This window comes from Battus philenor, unplaced genomic scaffold (genome assembly GCF_028537555.1).
Source record: "Battus philenor isolate CCGP_79_NKW_IND1 unplaced genomic scaffold, ilBatPhil1.0.hap1 SCAF_24, whole genome shotgun sequence".
Taxonomy (NCBI): Eukaryota; Metazoa; Arthropoda; class Insecta; order Lepidoptera; family Papilionidae; genus Battus; species Battus philenor.
Genome location: NW_027181687.1, coordinates 11,574,887 through 11,598,621, shown reverse-complemented (window position 1 = coordinate 11,598,621; position 23,735 = coordinate 11,574,887). Strand labels below are relative to the sequence as shown.

At 33.1% G+C, this 23,735-nt stretch overlaps 1 protein-coding gene across 1 annotated transcript in view; it reads right to left on the bottom strand.

Moving 5' to 3' along the window:
* LOC137924561 (facilitated trehalose transporter Tret1-like) overlaps positions 1-23,735 on the bottom strand; it is a 109,670-nt gene that overhangs the window by 19,598 nt on the left and 66,337 nt on the right. Inside the window, exons 2-3 of the mRNA XM_068767952.1 lie at positions 14,360-14,580; positions 10,266-10,428 (exon numbers count right to left, since the gene is read on the bottom strand). Coding sequence (XP_068624053.1) covers positions 10,266-10,428; positions 14,360-14,461 — 265 coding nt within the window. The 5' untranslated portion in view covers positions 14,462-14,580. The remainder of the gene's footprint in view (positions 1-10,265; positions 10,429-14,359; positions 14,581-23,735) is intronic.

The following is a 23,735-nucleotide window of genomic DNA, read 5'->3' as shown; positions in this document are numbered from 1 at the left end:
AGATGCACCGAACATTCTTTACACTTATGACGCGGCAGCCGCGCCCGCCTAGCCCGCGTTCAAGCGTGGGCGGTCTGGAGGTGCCCATATCGCTCCCAACCACCGATTAGTCCTCGCTTCGCACAACTTACACTACACCTTATTCACTACACTATACACCTACACTGGTATAGTTCCTCTTCGTGCGTGTGTTTTCGAGGTAACTGAGGTACAATCACCCAGCGTAAATTTTTACTCAATTTAGATGAAGCTGTACAAAGCCTAAATCGACTAGCAGAACAAGTTCAAACCCATCAAATGCAAATATATATAATGACAGCTTTTGAACTGTCAAACGCGTTAGGTTTAAAAAGTCATTATGGTTTATGTATCCAATTTCTACATGAGACCCTGACAAGGTAATTTATCCACCTTGTAGATAAACATTACTTGTTGAGCTTGCACGTTTGTGATTTACACTCTAGTCCTAGGCTTCAATAAACATAACTTATTTCTACTTCAATTTATTAATCCACTGCACTATATATGTTACTTTTGTTTACCTACTTATATGCTTATGCTATCCGATAGATCCTCACTGCAGGGCATAGGTATTCCTGAAAGATCAACACTGATCACATCTAGACTTCAGAAGTACTACAATTATACTATAGTATAAAGGTTTATTATCCAATAAAGGTTTAGGAATGAAATGCTTATTACCGTAGGAAGGTAAGTTAGTTGTTGTCTCTATTTAGATCCGAATGAATCTTAACTTAAATTAAATTTTGCTTTGTTTCTATGACATACTATTAACGATTAAAAATGTAAAGTAGTTTAAAAAAATATATAAAATTAAAATTAATGTAAGTCATATCCACTCTATGATTTCAATGTGTATTTACCGAAAAATCGACAAACCAGATCACTGATTATCACATATGTATTCTAAGAAACGAAGAACCTATAATCATGCAAGGCTGCAAAACTGTTTTAAAAGCCTCTCAAATAACAGACTACACGTCGACTGGATTGCAAAGTGTGATCTTGGCAAGGAGTCGACGACAGACTTATTATCTGCGCATGCACTCGGAACTAGCACGCAAAGTGTTTAAATAATACCTTTGCTTTCGATGTGTAGAGTATATATTTTAAAAATAGAATTCTGTTTATGTTAAACATTCCTATATCACTTACACGAATATAGTACATAGAATTTAATTTGTTTTTAATTAAGGAATTAATTAAATTTATACTTTAATAAACGAACAATAGGGTTAATATTAGGCTTTCATGTATATCTTCCATATATAGACCTGGTAGCCCAGTATAGGACTGAGACTTGAGATCGTAAGTTTTAGGTTCTTACACATTGCCATTGTTCATAAATAATTTACCACACTGCGTATTTTCAATTCACCTGCCAAGAGGGGGCAATTATGGTTTATCCCCCATAATTATCTTTTGGGGAGGCCTATACCTTGCAATGTAGTGTAATTTAGTTAGTATGTTAGGTCAGATGAAAAAATTACAAAACATAAATTACATGTAAAATTAAGAAACATATATATATATAGAGATCTCCTCATGAAATGTTGAAGCCTCATTGTTGTAACATAATTTAACATATCGGACAGTGGAATGTTGAGCATCGAAATCTATACAACACGAATCGAGAACGTGGATAAGTTAAAACAAACGTATTTAAACGGTTTTATTTAGTTCGACCCGTACGGAATTTATTTGGATCAAAATTACAAATTGAAATTTAAGCACCTTCCCGTTGTTAGATTGATCTGAAATTTGGTACACACGTTTAATTTAGATGACAATACAATATAATAAAATCAATAACATTATAAATCTAAGATGGCCGCCGATACAAAATGGCGGATTATGTATTTTTCCTTAACCCCCTTAATATGGGTATCAAATGAAAGGGCCACACTAGTAAAACACGATGATTATGTCAAAATTTAAAATTCAAGATGGACGCCGTTCCAATATGGCGGATTGACATATTTTTCCACAACCACCACAATATGGGTATCAAAAAACCGTTTAACTTAAAAGTTTTCTAAATGTATTTATTGTAAATGATAATAAAAAATGAGCGATAAATCAAAATCGGCCGACAGGCGACCACTGTTACTGGCCGTGAATCGTGTGTGACTTCAACAACTCCGAGTACATATCAGGGCCGAGTTCAATGCACCGCCGGAAGCAAAATGTCGAAACGGTATTCGGGCCGATGCTTCCCGTATTTTATACATCGTTAGCACTGGATTGACCATCGCACATTTTTAAGGATTAATAAAACTTAACAACGGCTCGTGATCCGGAACAACTGAGTGAAATTGTCCTTAAATGACATTAAATAGATATACACTAATACCTCGCTTTGCGACGTTTCGTTTTGCGTTTTTTTCGAAGTTGCGTCGCTGCTTAATTAGTACTAATTTTCACTGTGCGTCGTTAGATTTTCGAAGTTGCGCTGTTTTGGGTTCGGTTCTTTAATTTTTTTTAATTTCTTTTTTTCTATGATGGTAACACTTGGTTCTAATTGCGCAATGCGATCAATACTCGGGGATACACTTTCTAACTAAAAATCAACGCAATTTTAATACAGTTTTATTTTCACTTTGTCTTGCTAATTTTAGAGTTCAGTTTCAATTACGTAGTGTGTTGTGTTTTTTCTAAATGAGAATAATTAATTTATATAAATTTTTAAGTGTTGTTTCTGGTTACAAAAAAGGTGAATAATTCCAATTTATTTATTTTTGTTTCTTAAATGTTTACTTTGTTCAATTTCCTTTTTAAAAAGTAGTATTTTCATTACCCTGGAACCTATCTTCGATCTTTACATGGTTTGCTATAGAAAATCTTAATTCACTTTGCTTTTGTTTTTTTGGAACGTAACCAAGACGCACAGTGAGGTATTGGCGTACTACGTAAAAAGTAGATACAATACGACAATTTCCTTTTATCATTGACTTTCGTATAACAACATCAAAAACAAAGTCAATAACTTCGGTGTTACTTTTACCTATGTGTTCTTCTATAGATAACAAAGTAAAACATTCCATTCCTCAGGCATTCAAAACATATAGTCACACCAAATGAAAGCCTACATTCAGTTTCAATAAGCTTGTGCATTGATTTCCAGGACTCACTCGAAATGGCCTGTATTTAGTCATTCATCTTCCTATGCCACACTTGTCGATCCGTGGTCTTCACATCAGAAATTTTATACACTCTAATAAACACTTAATAGATGTGTAAAATCCAAAGATCGAAGATCAATGTAGATAGAAGAATTGGCCATCTAAAGTGACAGTAGGGAGAGTACATCGCTTGTGAAACCGATGGCTGAAAGGTTGTTCCCCCTAGCTAGATGCAAGAAAGAAGCGCAGAGGGGAGAAGGGTTATGCCTTGCAGTATTTTCTTTAAGTAAGGTTTATTTGCTTATATTAAATTGAAATTCTTTTACAACAATGTTATAATTTTTAAAAACAATAATACATCAAGTAAGTAACGTGAAGAAACTTTATTCGTTGCCCATGTAATTGTACCTACAACCACACGGATTGTTAGATTTACGTAATATATTTACATTTCGATGTATCGCCACGCATTTGATACGGCCGCGTGGGCGATAACAAAACGTTTATATTTACGTTTGCGTTGCAACATATAACAGCTGTGGCGGCCGATGTTTCGGCTTGTACCGGAAATAATGCATGTTTGTAACCACGTTAAACACATTCATTATTCTTGAGTACATTTCTTTTACATATCTTGACTTACATGGAAACATAGCATGCTGTTATTGTCGAAATGTTCACAAGTAGCGTCAACTAGTTAGTAGATGAGACACTAGTCGTCGTCCCATTAGATCAGTGATTCCAAAAGTGGCCTATATCGACCCCTAGGGGTCTATGACAACCTACAAGGGGTCTACGTCAGCGAAAACAAATTTGGGGGTCCATGAAATGAAAATGGGGGTCCACGATAGTGGATCTCAACACATACACTGATAGTACCTATTTACTTACATCATACTATCTTATAATATCAAAACATTTACATTATTTATAAAAGTACCTATGAAGTAAAAAATAAACAGACTGGACATCATTAGCCGAGGAGATTTAAGATTAATCCTAACAAAATTTACGCCAAATGTTGATAATTTATTATTAAAGCATCAGGTTCATCCTTCTCACAAAAAATATTGACTTATTGTTTTTACTTTAAGTTTTTAACACTAAACTTTACTACAGTTAGAAATTTATAGGAAATCAATATCAGGTAAGTAGGGGGTCTACCCAACACGGAAAAACATGGCAAGGGGTCTGCGACACAAAAAAGTTTGGGCAACTCTGCATTAGATGTACCGCCACATTCAAGGCATAAGAGTGGTCTTCGTGGTGACATTTGGTGGAGGTATATACCTTACAGTATGAGTGTATTATCTGATAAAATGCAGTTTTGCCATGCTGTTTTCAGTACTCGAAACTGTCGAAATTGTTTTTCTCAAATATATCCTCCAAGAACTTCTTCTGTTCAGTTTTTATCTTCTCGATCGTGTCAAAATGTCGTCCGCGCAGACTTTTTGAGTTTACTGAATAGCCAGATATTACACGGAGTCAAATCAGGCAAATACAGTGGTCGCTGAACGATATCAGTAGAGTTTTGAACCTTTTTTTAAAAAAAAAATCAAGTGATTTTGGCACCTATCGAAAATCGCGTTTGAAAAAATCGGAGATAATCAAATTTGTTGAAAGACAAAGGTTTTATTGAGTCTTGCCAACTTAGAAAAATATTACCTGCATTCCTAATGCCCGAGAATTTTAAATGACAATTTCACCGTACTTTTTAACCACAGTAGTATTTATGAAAGCAATACTTTTGCAAACAACTACATTGAAAACACGTGCAGACCAGGGTAAACAGTATGTCATAAGATATCATCCAGTTATGATATAGAAGGATCAGGTGATGATTCTCAGAGTCGTGATGAAACACTTCCGGAAGTTTTAGATGAAAATTTCACCGTGCTTTTATCACAGTTAGCTATGTCCAGGGACGTTCTACGGCTGAAATGTTAATGATGAAGATGATGTAACACTTGGCCGTGGACGAAATCGATTATGATCTAATCTGTACTGCCAGGGCCTATTGCGTGCATTACGAAACCAAATCCATTCTACTGATCTATTGATCTATTGGCCAATAGAATAACGACACAATTCGATAGTTACATGGTTAGTTTTACCATTCATAGAAGCACACGCTTTGTTTTAGTTACGATATAGAACTATGTTTAATCGTTAATTTTGAAATACCACCTACACGTGTAAGTAAATGTATGTTCACAAAAGAGAGGTCATATTACTCCTACCTAACTACTCACTGTTTTATTTATTACATGAGCTTAATAATTCCAAAGAAGGTTCACCGAAGCGATCCAAGTGGTCGACGGCCTCCCAATCCGATAAAATAGTAACAAGTATCCGGCCCGAGCCGAAGCTCTCTCAGGAGCTTTTAAGCTTCGCTGCTTTAAAAGAGATCTTAAGCTAGGCGGATTCTATGACCTGCCACTTCATACCTGTGGAATTATCAAATGCCATTTGGGGAAGTGAGAATCCTATAAAAAGAAAGCTACGAAAAGTCGCCGGAGGCGTGGGAGAGAAAAATGTACCTAGCCACCTAAGAGCAATAATATGATGGAAGGAAGGCGATGAAAGCAAGAAGGAATGAAAGATATTGTGATAGAAATAAGGTAAGAATAAAATAAATTGAGAAGTAAGACAGTGAGTGAGGAATAAAGATGAAAAATCTGATAAACTTATTTGTTAACAAAGACTGTGATCCCAACTAATTAGGAGTACGAGAGGCCTCCAATACGGGAGCCATAAAAGCCTTTGATGCTACTTACTTCTATTTTAACAGATTGGAAAGTCGTCTAGATATTAGATCGCTTCATTGGTCACAGAGTAACTAACCTCAAGGCTTGAGCTGATGCCGTCAGTCATCGAAAAAATAGGTCTCATTGGTAGATCCTTAACACGAATTTCCATTGGGAATGGAAACGTTTACAAGGGCTTTCAACACCGATTTCCGGGTGCTGTGCTAGTGCGAGCGTGGTCGAACACGAAAGCCGCTTGTAACTTACCGCTAACAAACTATGTTTTATTAAAACTCGGACCCCAGGCGTATGCGTGTAGCATTAAATGCTTTTAACAATAGCACGAGTACAGAGTAACAAACTAACAGAACCTATGGTAATTATTTATTCAATATAATTTTTTATGATTTCTTTTATTATACTCACATAGACAACACTACAACCTATTTTAAGTTGCGAAAGTATAATTTATTTATCATAACAATAATATAACAAAATTAACTTCTCAAAGAGTTTGTCATATCTGTTTTTTTTTTCCTTTTTTTTATATGCCAAAAGACACAGGCGTTCATCTTTGTTTTTACTATTACATTTACTATATCCGATTTTTTTGTTTTTCCTTGTATTATATTGTGACTATGATAAATAGAGAAACACTTATTTTTATACACATAAGTATATTTATTAACAGATGGGCTATATCGCTGTCAACATTTAAAAATATTGTAAAAGGGCGCTTCTTTCGCCTCTAAAATAGGATATTGTGTAGCATTTGTTATTTATTCGTATTTATGTAATAACTTTTCCATGTAAATATATATAAAGATATGTATATGTGTATATATGTATGTATTAGTATGTATGTACACCCTAAACTACCTTCTCCTTCATGTCTCTCATCTCCATCCAAAGGTTGTCTGGTAGAGATCGCCTCGAGCGATAAGACAGCCTCTTGTAACTATATAAATTGTTACTTTTTTATTTATTATCTTTAGTATACAGTAAAGTCTAAAAATATTAGACAATAATTCAAAATTTTTGCTTGTTGTGTCTGTTATAAATCTACTCTGTACATAAATATGTAAAGACAGGTGTGAGAGAGCGCCCTATCCTAGTTAGAGTGGATCGGGTGTCGAAACAAATCGACATGCGGTTAAAATTTTTATTCAAAGCACGTCAACAGTTAAGTAATGTCCTTTAAGTGTAATAACTTATTGACTACTTCTCATACAAGTACCATTAATGACTGGAATAACTTAAATCATTTCCCTGTACATGCTAAGTTATATTGCAGAGTATATTGTACCGTTTTGTTCTACTCAAACACTGCAAAATTAAACTTTTAATGTGATGAATATACATAAAGACAAGTAAAAGTGAACACCAAGTGAAACTTACATGGATTTCTTTACTTTCTTCACTTTGAAATAGAGATATTAGCTAGAAAAGTCTTAATAAACCATTAGGTGTAAAAGATTAAAAAGGGGTGAATACACACATATATTAATATATGCGTATAGATATATATATGTTATCAATTAATGTAAATGTACCCTGTTCGAAAAAAACAGATTACTACATATTAAAATTAATAATTGTTTACTATCTGTTCCTATAGACTTTGTAATTCCAGAAGATATAGTCCAGTAGCTTTCTAATAGAAAAACATATTAATATAACATATTTCAAAGAGATCATTTTACACAGGATGAATGGAAATAAAATATTTACATTTGTTACCAATAAACTAGTACAGATATAACGGATTGAAAACGAAACACTATAATATCGTACAACAGACTATATAACACTAAAATGGAACTAATTTCGTTGAAATGACAAAAGAGAGAGAGAGACAGAGAGAGAGAGATTGTGGTGGAAGTTACTTAAAAATAAGTGAAGATGACAATAACTGACAACAGTAAGAAATTGTAAATATATTAAGTTAAATATAAATCGTACAAAAAAATTTTGAATGTGATCATAATAAAGCGTCTGTTGTTGTTGGCTTTGTGTAGATCATGGCAGATTTGGAGCCCGCCCCCCCCCCCCAGCTTTAAACCAATGAATAAACACTTAAAATTTAGTGACAGTCGTATATAAGGTTCAGTTCGTATAAAAATAAAATAATTTAAATTTAATCACGTATGCTCTGTTCGTAACTAACCTGTGAACAGTTGCAATAACTCTACGCATTTCCGAGAACGCAATACGTTCCGATACCGCCACGTCTCAAAGGGAGGCTTTGCCGGGTCAACTGTTACCATAGCACCAGTGATGTTCACTAATAGGTAAACGTATCCGAAAATATCGGATATACAAAATGAAACCATATTATATTGTTCCAATAATATCTTAGTTTCTCATATGATTTAATACATAACATTAAACAATTTCGAAGTACTTTCCGATATATCTGAAAATATCCGATGTCAAAAATGTAAGCAATTAGAAATAATAACTCAATTATATCTAAAAAGGACAGATATTTGAAGTTAATGGAATTTTAAGCCATATCCGTTAAAATTTGAAAATATCCGATGTTCAAAATTAAATCAATTTGAAATAATATCAGGATATATTCAAATATACCTTAAATGAAAGTATTTTGAAGTAATATCCGAAATGTATCCGAAAAGATCGGATATCCAAATATATCCGATATGAATGTTGTTTAGTAGAATGTTGTTTCGTATTCTTCCCCAGAACCAAATATAGAATTTTTAAGGCTTTCATATTTCTAAGAGATTTCTTTACTGATACTGTACTAACCGAAGATCGAATAAATGCTCCAAATATACGATTATGAACGAAATTATAGCATATCCCTAAACATAATTATATCCGATAAAGATACGATAACATCACTAATAGCCTGCATAGCTATGGCGACTTAATCAGTGTTGAAGTAACATAAAACAATAGAATGAACTTAAAGGCCATTTTATTACTTACCTCGTTTGCTTGGTTTACTTATATCAAGTTATAAACTTCGAATGGAAATAGAAGGAATAACAACCTTCTTAATGCAAATAAATATACTAAAAGACCAGATAGAAAACGTACAATACGTTTTATACAAGTCTGTTTGGTTACAGAGGTAAAGGCTTTAAAAAAGTGAACATATATGTCATTTTTCAGCAAAACATCTTTACACATATATCTATACACCATGTATAAAGTGACCACTTTAAAATAGGTTATAAATATTTATTTTTTTCTATTAAAATCAATAGATAAATAGCCTTATAGCAGTACAAAGTTTGCGTGGACAGATAATAAATAATATATAATTATTATCTGTAATTATATTAGGTATGTATATGTGCGAATTGATTTTTCGATACAATGTACCGGCGATAAATATTGCACATCGACTTTTGGAAAGAGACAATCGCCTTCGTAGAGCGTTATCTCTGTCGCACACTACCTATGTGACGTTTTGTCAGTCGTGCGATAATAATAAATAAAAATAAAAATGCAGATAATTTAAAAAATAAATTAATGTAAGACATATCAGAATAAAAATTTCATTTATTGATTAAATATTAAATACATAAATAAATTTTGAGATACAAAATATTGGAGAGAAGTATATGTATATTTTCAGGGCGTGATCTTTCAAACGAGCGAAGTTCATAGGAATGTCAAATGCCAGTTTAAAACCAAAAAAAATATATATTTTCTTAAATTATTTAGGAGTTTTATTTCATATCCTTTGTTTTTAAAGAAATATAAATGAAGTCGGTAATGTCATTCTCAAATTATAGCGTGACCAAGAAAAATAGGCACTTATTTTTATATATATGAATTATTTGACAAATCAAGTTGATTAAAGTACATTAATATATTAAATAATTTCAGTTAATTTATTAGTTTTAAATCTGATCTGAAAAAACAAAGTTGTTGCAGAAAAACTCAATAGTAATGTTACAAAGCACGAGTTACAGAACCCTCTAAACAATAAACACGGAACCCTAGGATCAAGAAGCGCCGTAAACACGCGTGACCTTGAAGTTATTTTTAGATTTTTGTGTACGGTTCTCGGAAATTCCAACCGAGTACCATCTCGAACTTACTAGAACCTTATCCGTAGTATAAATAGGTGTACTCCCCATGTCGACAGTTCAGTGTTGTTTTTTGAGTAATAAGATTAAGATCTACGATCAATGATACAAAGTGACTATTTAGTAAGTTGTTTGGACAGTGATTTCTTGAGCGATTTGGAAGCGAAGTTTGGACTAAGCGAAAGTATACTTTGTGTTAAAGTAGGGTGACCATCTGATTTCTGAATAAAGGACTTCTTGTGAACTATTGGTGTTTCATTTCGAGTCAGAACCTACAGTACGTAACAGATAAATAGAATAATACATACCCAAAAGACTGAGGCTGGCTATCCAGCTGGCTTGCTGGTCGCTGACGGTGAACGAGGCCGTCTGGTGATCCAACTCCTGCATGGAAGCAATGGCTGGTGACATATAACCTTTGCTTAATCCAGCGGCGAAAGGTCCCAATGAAACAGCCAACGCCGCTAGTATCTGCAAACATTATTTTGTTTATTTGTATTTAATTTTAAATATATATAATAAGAATATTAAGTCAGTAATATAATTTTGTGTTACATATCAGTGAAGCTCTATAATTGAAAAAAAAAACACATTTGCCCAGTAAATCATTATAATAAAGTCATTAGAGAAAGCTATAGTAAATTTGTTTTTCATATGGTAACATATATGAAGCTAATCTTGTTAAAACTGCCAAGAAGCTCTCTAGCCTTGCTACCTAAACTGATATCTAGGCTAAAAGTTGACTCCGTAATGATTGAAAGTAAATAAAAGACAATGTAGTAAAGAAACTAGAAATCCAAACACAAAGAAATCCGGAAACCCTATAATAATCTGTACATAAAAAAATATTTTCACCTATGTACAGACTCATCACGATATCTTTGAAACCATAAGGTTTAAAGACTTGAAATTTTCTAAGTGTATTTATTTAAGTGCAGATAAAGCAGCTAAGATCGAACTTTACGAAATTATGGTCGCGTGGGTTGAAGGAGTGGTCATTAAAAAGATGAAAAGCTAAGGGGACAACTAGTATGGAAGAAGAAATACAAAAAATTATAAACACTCAGATGGTGAATATAGATACGAGATAGATATATATGTATGTATAACTAATCTGGTAATATAGTAGTATGTGGAAGTCCAAGCAGGGAATAAGGAAGGAGACCTCTTACTTCATCAGCTATTTGAAGAAAAAAAATTAAAATTTATCATCACTAAATCCAGATAAATAACAATTATATAAAGACGTAGAAATCTAAATAGAATATATATTATCGGTCAATGTAACGGGCATCATATGTAATGTGAATAGGGATGTGGAGTACAAATATATCGATATCGATAAATATTTTATTTTCTTTTTATTATTTAATTTATATCGTACCACCAAAAAATATGTTGTATATGTGCCCTTTAGTATACACATATCACATCGATGCTGCACAAAAATAAGTAATATAATGCCCATTAATAAAATCTAAGAAGGTAATGTAGTTAATTGTAAAATAATTTTAATTATGTTTATATTGTTTACATTATAATCTTAAGTAAATGCGAGGACTAACACTAACAATTACTTCATATAAAATTATTTACATCAACCATTTGTGTACTTTATGAGAAGAATGTCAAAAGAACGGAAATAGAAATAAGAATTCGATTCAACTCCCAATAATGACATCCTTCATCTTAACGCTGGACTCCATAAGCGGCCTGATCTGATAAGAACCCACAACGAACTTGAGCAGGTTTCTTTATATGACATTTCCAAAGCCTTATTATCTCTAAATCCTGATACAGGACTTTTTAAATATGTATTATGATTACTAGAAGTCACTGAAGGCTAGAAACCTAAACTAAATCAAGTAATATTGGTATCTATTTAGATTTAAACAAAAATAAATCCCTCATCGATAATCGTATAAAATAAAACAGGCCCATCACTAAACACTTTATTCAAAAGCGTCAGCTAGTTCTTACTATGCGTTTAGGGAGGTCAACGTCCGGCACACTGCCTCACATTTATCCCCCACTACAAACTTATTTAGACGATTGCGACAAGTTATTTTAAGCCTTGTATCTGTCGCAGTAAGTGCCAAATGAACTGTACTAAATCATTGACGATTTAAAATTATCTAAACATTTGTTACTCATGTGACGGAAGATTTGTAATATGTTACGTAATAACATTAATGAATCCGAGCCAAGCATTTGCAGTAGTTTTTATTACAAGCTTATGTGATTGTTCTTTTTCTTATAATAAATAAACGAAACCTTTCGTAATAATATTCTTAGAAATGTAAATAAATAAATAATTACAATTAATAAATTAAAATTCATTTATCGGTAAAAAAAAACATGGATACATCACTAAATTTGAAGTTCCCGCCTAAACATCTGTCAAAATTAAAACAAATGTCAAATTAGTTATTTTAAAAATGGAACAAGTATAGAAAAATCATATGTATATAATATATTTATGTATAAACTATTATAATCATATTAAAATTAAAATATATAATAATAAAACCTTTTTTGCAATTACAAATAATAAAGATGAAATTTTATTTTTGACATAATTTTCCACCTTTCACCAAAAGATGGCGCTGTACACTGTGTCAAACATTGCGTGAATTTAAAAGTACATATGAATTATAAAATCTCAACGGTAATATGATTTATTACTCTATGATAGTTTATTAGAATTTATACGTCGATCTAAATAATAATTTTAGAACCGAAACGATTAATTTGAACTATAAATCAATAGAATTTAACTCTCATCTGTACGCGCGCAGATTACAAAGATGGATGATAGATTTTCTATGGATTTGAAACAGAAATAGTTTGTATGTATTTGATTAGTTACATCACCGCGAAAGATTACGTATCTATTGCAATACGGTTTAACAAAGATATAACACCTATTTGCTATACCGTAAACCTTGTTTTATTATCATTAGGTTTATATTACAAAACAATATACATCTAATGATATTTTAACAGGTTTAAAGGTTGTCGAGTTTTACGACCACTTGGAAAGCTTAAAAAATTACAATATCTATTGCGAACTGCATTTGGAACATCGATAAATAAATGGAAGGCACAGTTATTCAAACTTGTGTCGTTATTTACTTACTGAATAACATAGAACTAACAAGTTTAGCAATTTCACAGTCGCTTAACGAAACTTTGAAGGCTATATTAAGGATTTCTCCAAGAGAATCAGGAATGAGGTGATCCTTAGACTAAATAAAGTAAATGACATAGTTTAGAGGATTCTGCAATTTTAAGTAGGAGTTGAACGCTCATACAGCGTGCAGAAAAGACCACACTAACACACTCAGGAATGTGGTGATCCTTAGACGAAATAAAGTAAATGACATAATCTAGAAGATTCTGCAATTATAAGTGGCAGTTGAACGATCACATAGCGTGCAGAAAAGACCACACTACGGCACATGATAGACAGACAACCTTGTTAAAATAATCGGACTGTGCTAGAAGTCATCCATTTTGATCTGGTCTTATTTGAAATAAATGTAATTGGCTTATGCCCAACAGTGGTGTTCAAAATGATAACGATGATTAATTTTCCCATTGATTGTTTGTTTTTTTATATTGCGATTTTTGGAGCCTATCATTTAACTTATCATATGTGGACAGGGTGTTTATTTACATTATAATTTTTCAAATAATTTTAAATAACTTCCCTGGTCATCTTTCATCCTTAACAATATATTTTATTTCTTTCCATACATCGTCTCACTTCCTTCGCCTTCCGTTCAAAATTTTCAAAAATAAATTTCTTTAATAAAGAACAACGTCTGTTGGTTCAGCTAGAATCAATTTTCGTTGTTGATATAATAATTTATATATCAAACAATGTTATATTTGATTTAAAAAGACCGAACTGTTGTGTTTCTGTTCATTTCTTTACTTTACTTGCTTCGTTCGCCACTCTAGAACCTTTCAGACCCAAAACCCATTGGTTGTACGAGCGATGTACTCCACATACTGCCACTTTAGACGGTTAATTCTTGAATGTATATAGAAAGAAATAAAAGAATAAACGTTGACCTGACCTCTTAAAAGTGCATGTAAATGCTTAATTGAATATAGATATTTTATGGATACTCTGTGTTTGGCACTAATCGGTGTAAAATAACTCCTGAAGATGCCCCGTGGAGGGGTGAAACACGTGTTGAGTGATTTGACGGTGGCGGTTGTGTGATTCGCATTGTTTGCCGCATACGCATTTATCAGCGGGCTGGCGGACGGTGCACTTTGTTGCACGACTACCACTGCATGTGCGGAAGTGGCTAAATATTGGTCCTTTTCTTACTGAATATAGATACTTTGATATTGTATTTCTACTTATAAAATAGGTAGGTGTACATACCTGTCTCCTATACCCGTGCCTGCTATCCGCAGTCCTCATCATCATTATCCTCGTCTCGGGAGTGATGTTCGTCATCTTTCCAAGTTCCGTCTTCTCACACATAAACACAGTTTTAATTCACAGCTATATATAAACCGTCGCTTCGGTATCTCAGCGCACAATCTCGTATTTACTTTCGTTTCTCTAATTCAGTTATCATTTTAATACATCGATTTGTATACCTGAAACAAATAGAAGACAATGAATATATTATTTATATTAATTATTATGTATTACAAATTACAGAGAGCAATGGGAAAGGCGATTCAGATATAAGGAGATTCGATCATCTATGTAGCTCGAAGAGTTGCTATGAAGTGACTGATGATTTGGCACATAGCTTGTACAACAGACTGCCGTTAGAGGACATCAGATTTTCGAATAGCGACCACGTGCCGATAGATACGGTGTAGATAAACCTTCCACCAGTTAAACCTACTTCCACCAGTTTAACCTTCTACCAGTTAACCTTAGTCATGAGGCGTTACAGAGCGAAATGGAAAGACAGAAGAATTGTGGCAAGAATAAAAAGAACGAAAGATCATACGATGTATGAAAGACGATAATGAAAACCAAAAAATATGTAAAAAAATTAAATAATGTTGAATAGTCCCTGTCCCACACAAGATAGGGGGTACGAGAGGCTCCCAATAGCGGGAGCTATAAAAAAAAATCTTAGTCATGATCACGAGAAGTAGTTGGATACAGACAGTGCAAGATCTGTCATTGTCGATACAAAAAAAAAACATTATCTACGAGTGAGAGACCCTAGGGTCCAGTGACTCCATGGGGAGTTCTTCGGCGATCTATGAGCACAGTGGCCTTCTAATTCGGAGAAAATAAGTATGTAACAGCCAGTGCCGAGGCAATAAAATCTGCAAATGCCACTTGGACAGCAGTGAAAAATAACTAAAACAGTCATAATAAATATTTTTGCACAGTACCTAACAAAATATATGACTCGATACATAACACGATTATAAAAGTAATTTAAAAAATCCTTTTTTTATTATTATTAGTATCGATATTCCACAGACATTTGCATCCGTGCCTTTGTTTTTACATTTATGTACAATATTTAAGAAATTTTTCGGTTTTGCATATTACATACATTGTTTGAGTATAAATAATTATATCTTCTCAGTGAGATAGTTATAAGGTAACAGTTGTAACTAATTTTATATTTCTAAGCTTCTAAGTTTGTACTTTCTTACTGCCTTTTGTTAATGTTTATCTCCAATAAAGTAAATAAATAAAAACAATGTTTACTAAGTTTCTTGTTCTATTTTAACGACGCCTTAACAATGTTCAGTTTATAAAATTACGTTTCGTGCGACTACTTCCTCATCCGTACTCCATATTTGCATCCTCAGGTTGTGCACCAGTGTCTGCGGTGGTCGTATTTGCCACATCGAATCTACTATATCTCGGGATTCGAACTCACGACCTACCAACGCCTTAGTCCCTACCAATGCGCTCCCTCTACTCAGGCAATGCTATGGTTGATTTAATTTTATACAGTCTAGAAACAGGAATAATAAACTGGTCAAACTTAAATACGTTCTCACCGTTGAAAATATTAGATCACATATTCCGATAAAGTAAAACACAACACCCACGGAGAAGAACCGCGATACACTGAGATGTGTCAGCGAGTAAGAATATTGTCTGTCCATCAAAACAATCAATTGTGCGATAGACAATTAGACAGCGGACAAAAGGCATACGTAAAAGTGCGAAATGTTCACAGAGTAGCTAATAACAGAGCTCTCAAAACGAATTTTTCTTGTAATTTTTTTTTATTGAAATTAATATTTTCTCACTTTGTTTAATGCTGTACTTTATGCTTAAAGGTACTCTCTCCTTCTTTAAAAGAGACTTGAAGAAAGAAGAAATTTTCATTGCTAACAAACAAATTTCCAGCATCCTCTGCGTACCATAATACCACACTGCGATCGCCAAAACAAGCTGCCAAACGTGGCGATTATAGTATATCACCATACAGATATTTTTAGTGAAGACCTATGCCTTGCAGTCAACCTAGAGTAGCATCTAAATGATCAGTGGTAGGTAAATATGGTAGAAAAATAATATGTCAAAATGCCCAATAGTGGGATTGGTTATATGTGTAAACGCTTTAAGGGTCTCCGTAGGGGGGTGATGTAGCGTTCATGCTCCGTAATTCTGGCCAGTATGACCACAACACTTTTATTTTAAATCATACCCGCGCGTTTAAATTCAAATTCGAACGCCGATTTGAATTCGGACGCCATCTTTGATGTGGTTGCTGTTATTGTGTTAGGTTTGTGTAAAATGTAAATAATTTGTACATATGTGATAACTCCTTTGATCACTCTTGGATATCATTTTAATTAATTATTAATTTATTAGTTACTCTACTAATTCTTCTTTTCAGCAAATCGACATCCACAGCTAGGCTTTACTACTGTATTAAAAATATTCTAAAAATGACTATTTTTTAGAGACAAACTTGCTCGCTTTCTTGTCGGAGGGCATGTGTGTTAGGACTTTACAACTCGAATAATTTTTTTTTTGTTTCATTCTTTTATTTCACTTTCTCTTTTCATCCTTCACAATCTCTATCTTTCTTCACATCGTCTTCCATGCGTTACCTTCCTTCTCTCATCTTCGTTTCTAGACCACAGCATCATATAGCTTTCGCTCTTGTCAGATCAGGATGTGTTTTGAACATTATTAGCTTTAAAAAGATGAAGGTGATAGTTTCAATTTGTTTTTCGTAACGTATAAATGTGTATTTTTAAATTTGTTATAAAAAATTTATATAAAATCTTTGAATGTTTCAAACAGGAAGTAAGCGCGTATAACGGATGCGAACATACAGATTTAATGTCTAGAAAATGTTCTTGGATTTAGTTCAATAATTATGAACCAAACCAAACCTATTTTTGCTCATAGACCAATGTTGACGCACGTTGTAAAGCATGTGTTCCACTGAACCACTGCGATATATACTATTTTAATTTTTTTTTTCTTCACGAAAGCGACCATATCAAAAATGAAACACGCAGATTTAGTAGATACCTATTCAGATCTTGTAGAAACCTGAGTTATAATTATTAGGAGATAATGAAGGTGGCAGATCCTTACACTGTTACCTTCACCTGTACGGATCAGAAACATTGAGCCCAAAGTCAACAGTGTAAGAGTGGTAGTGGGCTGACTTCCCTCTCTTTCTTTACAGAAACGTGGATGGTGGGATAAGGTCGGAAATTTATCTCTATCTGTGGAGAAGTCATGACCCTCAGAAAAGAGATTCACGACGCGAAGATGTAGATGTTATGTGTGTACAAACACACACACACACACACACACCTATATATATATATATATATATATATATATATATATAGCTTTTTTTTTATAAAATATGGCAACACTTTTGTTTCCAATTGCGCCATGCCATCAAAACTCGGGGATTCCCTTTCTAACTAAAATTCAACGCAATTTTAATACAGTTTTATTTTCACTTTGTTTTGCTAATTTTAAGAGTTCAGTTTCAATTAAGTAGTGTGTTGTGCTTTTTTTAAAACAGAATAATAAATTTATATAAATTTTTACGTGTTGTTTCTGGTTACAAAAAAGGTAAATATTATTGCAATTTATTTATTAGCAGAGTTATATTATTTTTGTTTTTTTTAAATGTTTACTTTGTTCAATTTTCTTTTTAAAAAGTAGTATTTTCGTAACCCTGGAACCTATCTTCTATCTTTACATGGTTTGCTATAGAAAATCTTTATTCACTTTGCGGCGTTTCAATTTGCGTCGTGTTTTTTGGAACGTAACCACGACGCAAAGTGAGGTATTGGTGTACTTGTTTGTATAAAACTCTAATAACAAGTCAGAACAGCTATTAAAACCGATGATATCACAACGAGGTCAGTTCTGAACAACCCTAGATACTAGATAACATTATAATCGAAGCTTTCACCAGATCCGCGCGAGATAAAACTCATTGCAATAATCCAGGACCTGTTTAGTTCCTTATTTAACATTACTACCTATGTTTGCGAGATAATATTTACATATTAGTAAAGTAAATTAACTATGGTACTTGTGTATAAAGTTTATTATACAAGTTTACGGTTGAATAAAACTTAAAAGGCATATTACAAAATAAATTGACGGAAAAGACAAGACAAGAATCCTTGGCAGTGATGTCGCCTGATTATTTTGATTTCATTTAGGCTATATCTGATAAAGTGTATATGTATAATTCTGTGTTACGTTCTTTGCGAAGCAGAGTAGAATCAAAAATATAATAGAAAAAAAGAAAGATAAATAATATTTTGATGATATATTATACGTAAAAGTCCAATGTTAATCAATAAATGTATTTTATATTTAAATAGCAAGATTTGCTATATATATATATATATATATATATATATATATATATATATATATATATATATATATATATATATATATAGTACAGACATACTACTCGATGTTTCACCCGAGAAACCCGAACATATACATGGTCAATTAAAGATTAATTATTGACAAGAAATGAATTGTACATTCATCTAAAACCAATCACCCTGTACATCATTGTTATTGTTTCAATTTCGCTTACCCCCTATAGGATTACAAGTCGAGATTATATTTCATTAATATGTTTTGTTACAAACATGCTATTTGCCGACCAGTGCAACTGTTTACAAACCGAATACGTTCAGTATAAACTAAATACAATTCTTGATTCAAATATAGTAAATCTTGAAACTTTGTATTTAAAGAGTTAAAATATTCGTTCAATTTATTAATCTAACTGTTTGAAAGAGATAGATGATAGGCGTTAACAATTGTAAAGAAGTATAATGTTGCGTTTACACGTGGATATTTTAAAAAATATTGCATAAACATTATGATTAATTATTGAATTATAAATAAATACCGTTAAGCTGACAAGTGTGTCATCGGTGATGAGTTATTAATAAAATCATGATCTCTCACAATCTTATTCGCAAGTTAATGAACAAACGATGCAGATGACAATGTACACGATTTCAGTATCGAAGTAGAAAAAAAAAAGATAGAACCAAAAGTAGCTGGTATAGCTAGATATATGGAGAATAGTCCAAAGAACAAATAGATGCGGCAAGCGTATCGGGCATATTCCACAAACAATATGACAGAATCAAATAAAGAATACAATAAAAACTAAAATTTTGTTCTTATGTAAACTCATCCTTATTTGTATTGACTAAATTTTTTATGTATGAAATAAATCATAAGATGAACTTAATATGCATCAGAAATTTGACGAATAGTTCGGCTGAAGTGGACAGGCAAATCACTTGTGTGATCGACAGCCTTTGGGGACGAAAGGCTTGGGTAAGCCAGCCAATATATGGACTGACATTATAGCCAAGGTCGAGTGAAGTCAATTGATACAGCTAGTGCAAAACCCGTCATCGTGAGTAGAACCTATAGGGAATAGAAATTCCAAATATCATTACAATCTTAGATCTCAAAACAAAATCGTACTGTATAAAGCAAAAAGACGTTCAAAGTAAAAATATAGTCTGATAGCATAGCGTGAAATGTAACACATTCCCAACGTCCAAAGACCTTACTATAACGGGGTCAATGGTGCGTTGTCTAGGATTATTTTAAGTTGTACACGAGACAAAACAGATCTACGCATATTTTAGTAAACACAACACGCAAATTTAGTCCCAACTCTGCGGTAATAAAATTTATAAATGCGTGAAGTAATATCAATTTTAGCAATATATTTTCGTTGAGTGTAAATAGAATTTCAGAATTCGAATTTTTCTTCGCGCGCCACATTTAAAAAAGGAATGCGTCCGGATTCGAAAATAGAATTCGACGCTGTTTTAATATGTGTGAGTAAACATGAAAGAATGCTTACACACACACACGAATTGTTTTCTTTACACTCGATGACAGTAATATCGGAGTATCCTTTATTGTTGTTACGAGGAATTCAACAAACAAATACATTTACGGTGTAGCCATTCGGTCGTGACGTAAGTGGAATAATTCAAACGAATCGACGATGATAATGTTTTCAAACATTGTACACCAGAGTTCCCCAAACTTTTTTGTGTCGTAGACCCCTTGCCATGTTTTTTCGTGTTGGGTAGACCCCCTACTTACCTGATATTGATTTCATGCAAATTTCTAACTGTAGTGAAGTTAAGTGTTAAAAACTTAAAGTAAAAACACATGTTAATTTATACATTTATTAATTGAATTTAAATTAAAACTACTCAAAGTAAAATTTTGTATTTTTTATGTAAAATATACGTAATATTAAATAAACTACGATAAAAATAATATAAGCAATAAGTCAATATTTTTGGTGAGAAGGATGAACCTGATGCTTTAATAATAAATCATCAACATTTGGCGTCAATTTTGTAAGTGTTAATCTTAAATCTCCTCGGCTAATGATGTCCAGTCTGTTTCTTTTTTTCGTTAGGAGATTGGTAACAGCGCTGAACCCCCTTTCCACTAGGTATGACGATGGAAAGGAAATTAAAAATTTCCTCGTTATATTCCATAATACGGGATAAGTAACGGGTATGTTGTTTTGCAGCCAGAATTGCTGATATCCGTTTTTTTTTAATTTCTGACTTCATTTGTACTTTTATGAATAATGTAAATGTTTTGATAATATAAGATAGTATGATGAAAGTAAATAGGTACTATCAGTGTATGTGTTGAGATCCACTATCGTGGACCCTCATTTTCATTTCATGGACCCCCAAATTTTTTTCGCTGACGTAGACCCCTTGCAGGTTGTCATAGACCACTAGGGGTCGATATAGACCACTTTGGGAATCACTGGTGTACACGATACTTCAAACGGAACAGATAATATATTTTAATTAAATTATTTTTCTCTTCTAAACAATTACTGGTTGATAATAGAAAGTCTATTAGTTATGTCAGTGGAAACGCACCTTATCTGTCATCTACGCGAGATAATCAACAAAGAGAACGTATGAGATTGGATTTCAAGTCGCTCGCGAAACGGGAACGCCCGTATCAACTTACGGAAGTTTTCTCACTGTTTATAGCATCCCATACCTTCGGTGACATTTATGAGTTGCGGAATATATGGTGAACGTAAAATGTGACTGCATTATTAATTATATATCAGATACATGTATGGCACCTTTTTTTTGTCAGATTTACAATAAAAGTTAAAAGTGACTTAGACATGGTGATCTGTCTGTGGGGGAGGCCTTTTCCCTGACTTTTTTAACAAGATGAATCTCTTAACAGGGGATTTCACGTTTAATAAGAGAAACGGTTATAAATATTCAAACAATATAATATATTGTTAACCACATCTGAACATGAGTATGTGTATACATATATATATATATATATATATATATATATATATATATATGTATATATATATATATAAATATATATATATATGTATATATATATATATGTTTTGTACACGTTAACTACCCAATATTTATTTCCGCTGTTTCCAGTGTGTCGAAAGAATATTTAATATTAAACCTAGTCCTATCGTATTCCAATATAAAATTAAATTTAAGTAATTTATTTTCACAGCGATCACTTTATACTAGGTGATGGATCACAGATGTAAAAGGTTTAAACATGTAAATGAACCTTGTATAGAAGTCTGTAATCCTTAAAAATTATTAGATGTAAAAAAATTTCGTATCAATGGACGAAATATTATAACATGGTCGTTCATACCTTGTATTGCGTCATTAAAACGTGTGACCACACAATTTCACCGTAAACTGGTTTCATACGACGCCGATACGTAATTAAACAAGCTCGTGGGCATATATCGACATGTCGCATCTTGAAATGGAATTTCTCACACCTTACGACATTCATGGTCACAGTGTTAATTGTCGAAATATACAGAGTGTTCTGATATACAAGTATAAGAATTAACATCCATTAAATAGCTAGTTATTTTTTTTTGTCGCGACTCACACTGAACTGAAACATCTATTAGATTATTGAAGCTGCCGCCGTGCTCTTAGATTGCTTGGACAGGCGCTTCATGAAATATTGAGGTTCTAGGGCAGAGTTCCCCAAACTTTTTGGTGTCGTAGACCCCTTGCCATGTTTTTCCGTGTTGGGTAGACCCCCTACTTACCTGATATTGATTTCCAGTAATTTTCTAACTGTAGTGAAGTTTAGTGTTAAAAACTTAAAGTAAAAACACATGTTAATTTATACATTTATTAATTGAATTCAAATTAAAATTACTCAAAATTAAATTTTGTATCTGTTATGTAAAATATACGTACGCTGCATTAGTCCCTTTCTTACATAGGACGGACTTCCGCAAAGTAACGCTTGAATCTATATTTATTTTTTATTGATATTTCAGTTAGATTTGTTTGAAGATCCAATAAATTTCATTAATGAATTATGTTTAGATGAACCTTAGTTAATAGCGGTGATGATATATGGATCCGAGATGCGGTCACTTATGACGGGCTTCATAAATAGGTCCAGTCACTCAGGGTGCAATGGAGAAGGTTATGCTTGAAGTTTTGCTGCGAGATCGAGTTTACCAACGTGGCTCCACTAATTGTTCGTCTGAAGTCCCACTAGATAGACCGACCACTGTTATGGTTGCAGGAAGTCTCTGGATGCGATCAGTGCAGCAGTGATCATCGTTCATCAGTCCATCGAATGAAGAAGAGAGAGGTTCTCTAACTTAATTGAAATAAATAACTAGTGTTTGAGACATGAGTACGTAGGTCGCTGATTCGAATCCCGGGATATAGAAAACTCATCGATGTATCCAATACGACAACCAGCGCATATACTGGCGCACAACCTGAAGATGACAATATGGAGTAGGTATCAGGAAGTGGTCGCACGAAACGTAATGTTAACTGGACATTTTTAAGGCATCGTTAAGATAGATCAATGTGTTTTACTTTTTTAACTTAAGCACTGTAACATACAAAAATGTGAGTATAAAAAAAATCAGAAATAATAAACGTAAATGTGAAACAAAGACACGGAAAATAAATCCTAATACAATATGGTTTATCTCGGATTATAGTCTCAAATAATTCACACTTTGTGCATTAATTACATAGGATTGCCACTGCACACAAATAAGTTTCCAGAGGATGAACAGCACCATCCTCTGCGTACCATAATACCACACTGTGATCGCCAAAACAAGCTACAAAACGTGGCGATTATAGTATATCACCCCACAGATATTTTTAGTGAAGGCCTATGCCCTACAGTCAACTTAAAGTAGCATGTAAATAGTCAGTGGTAGGTAAATATGGTA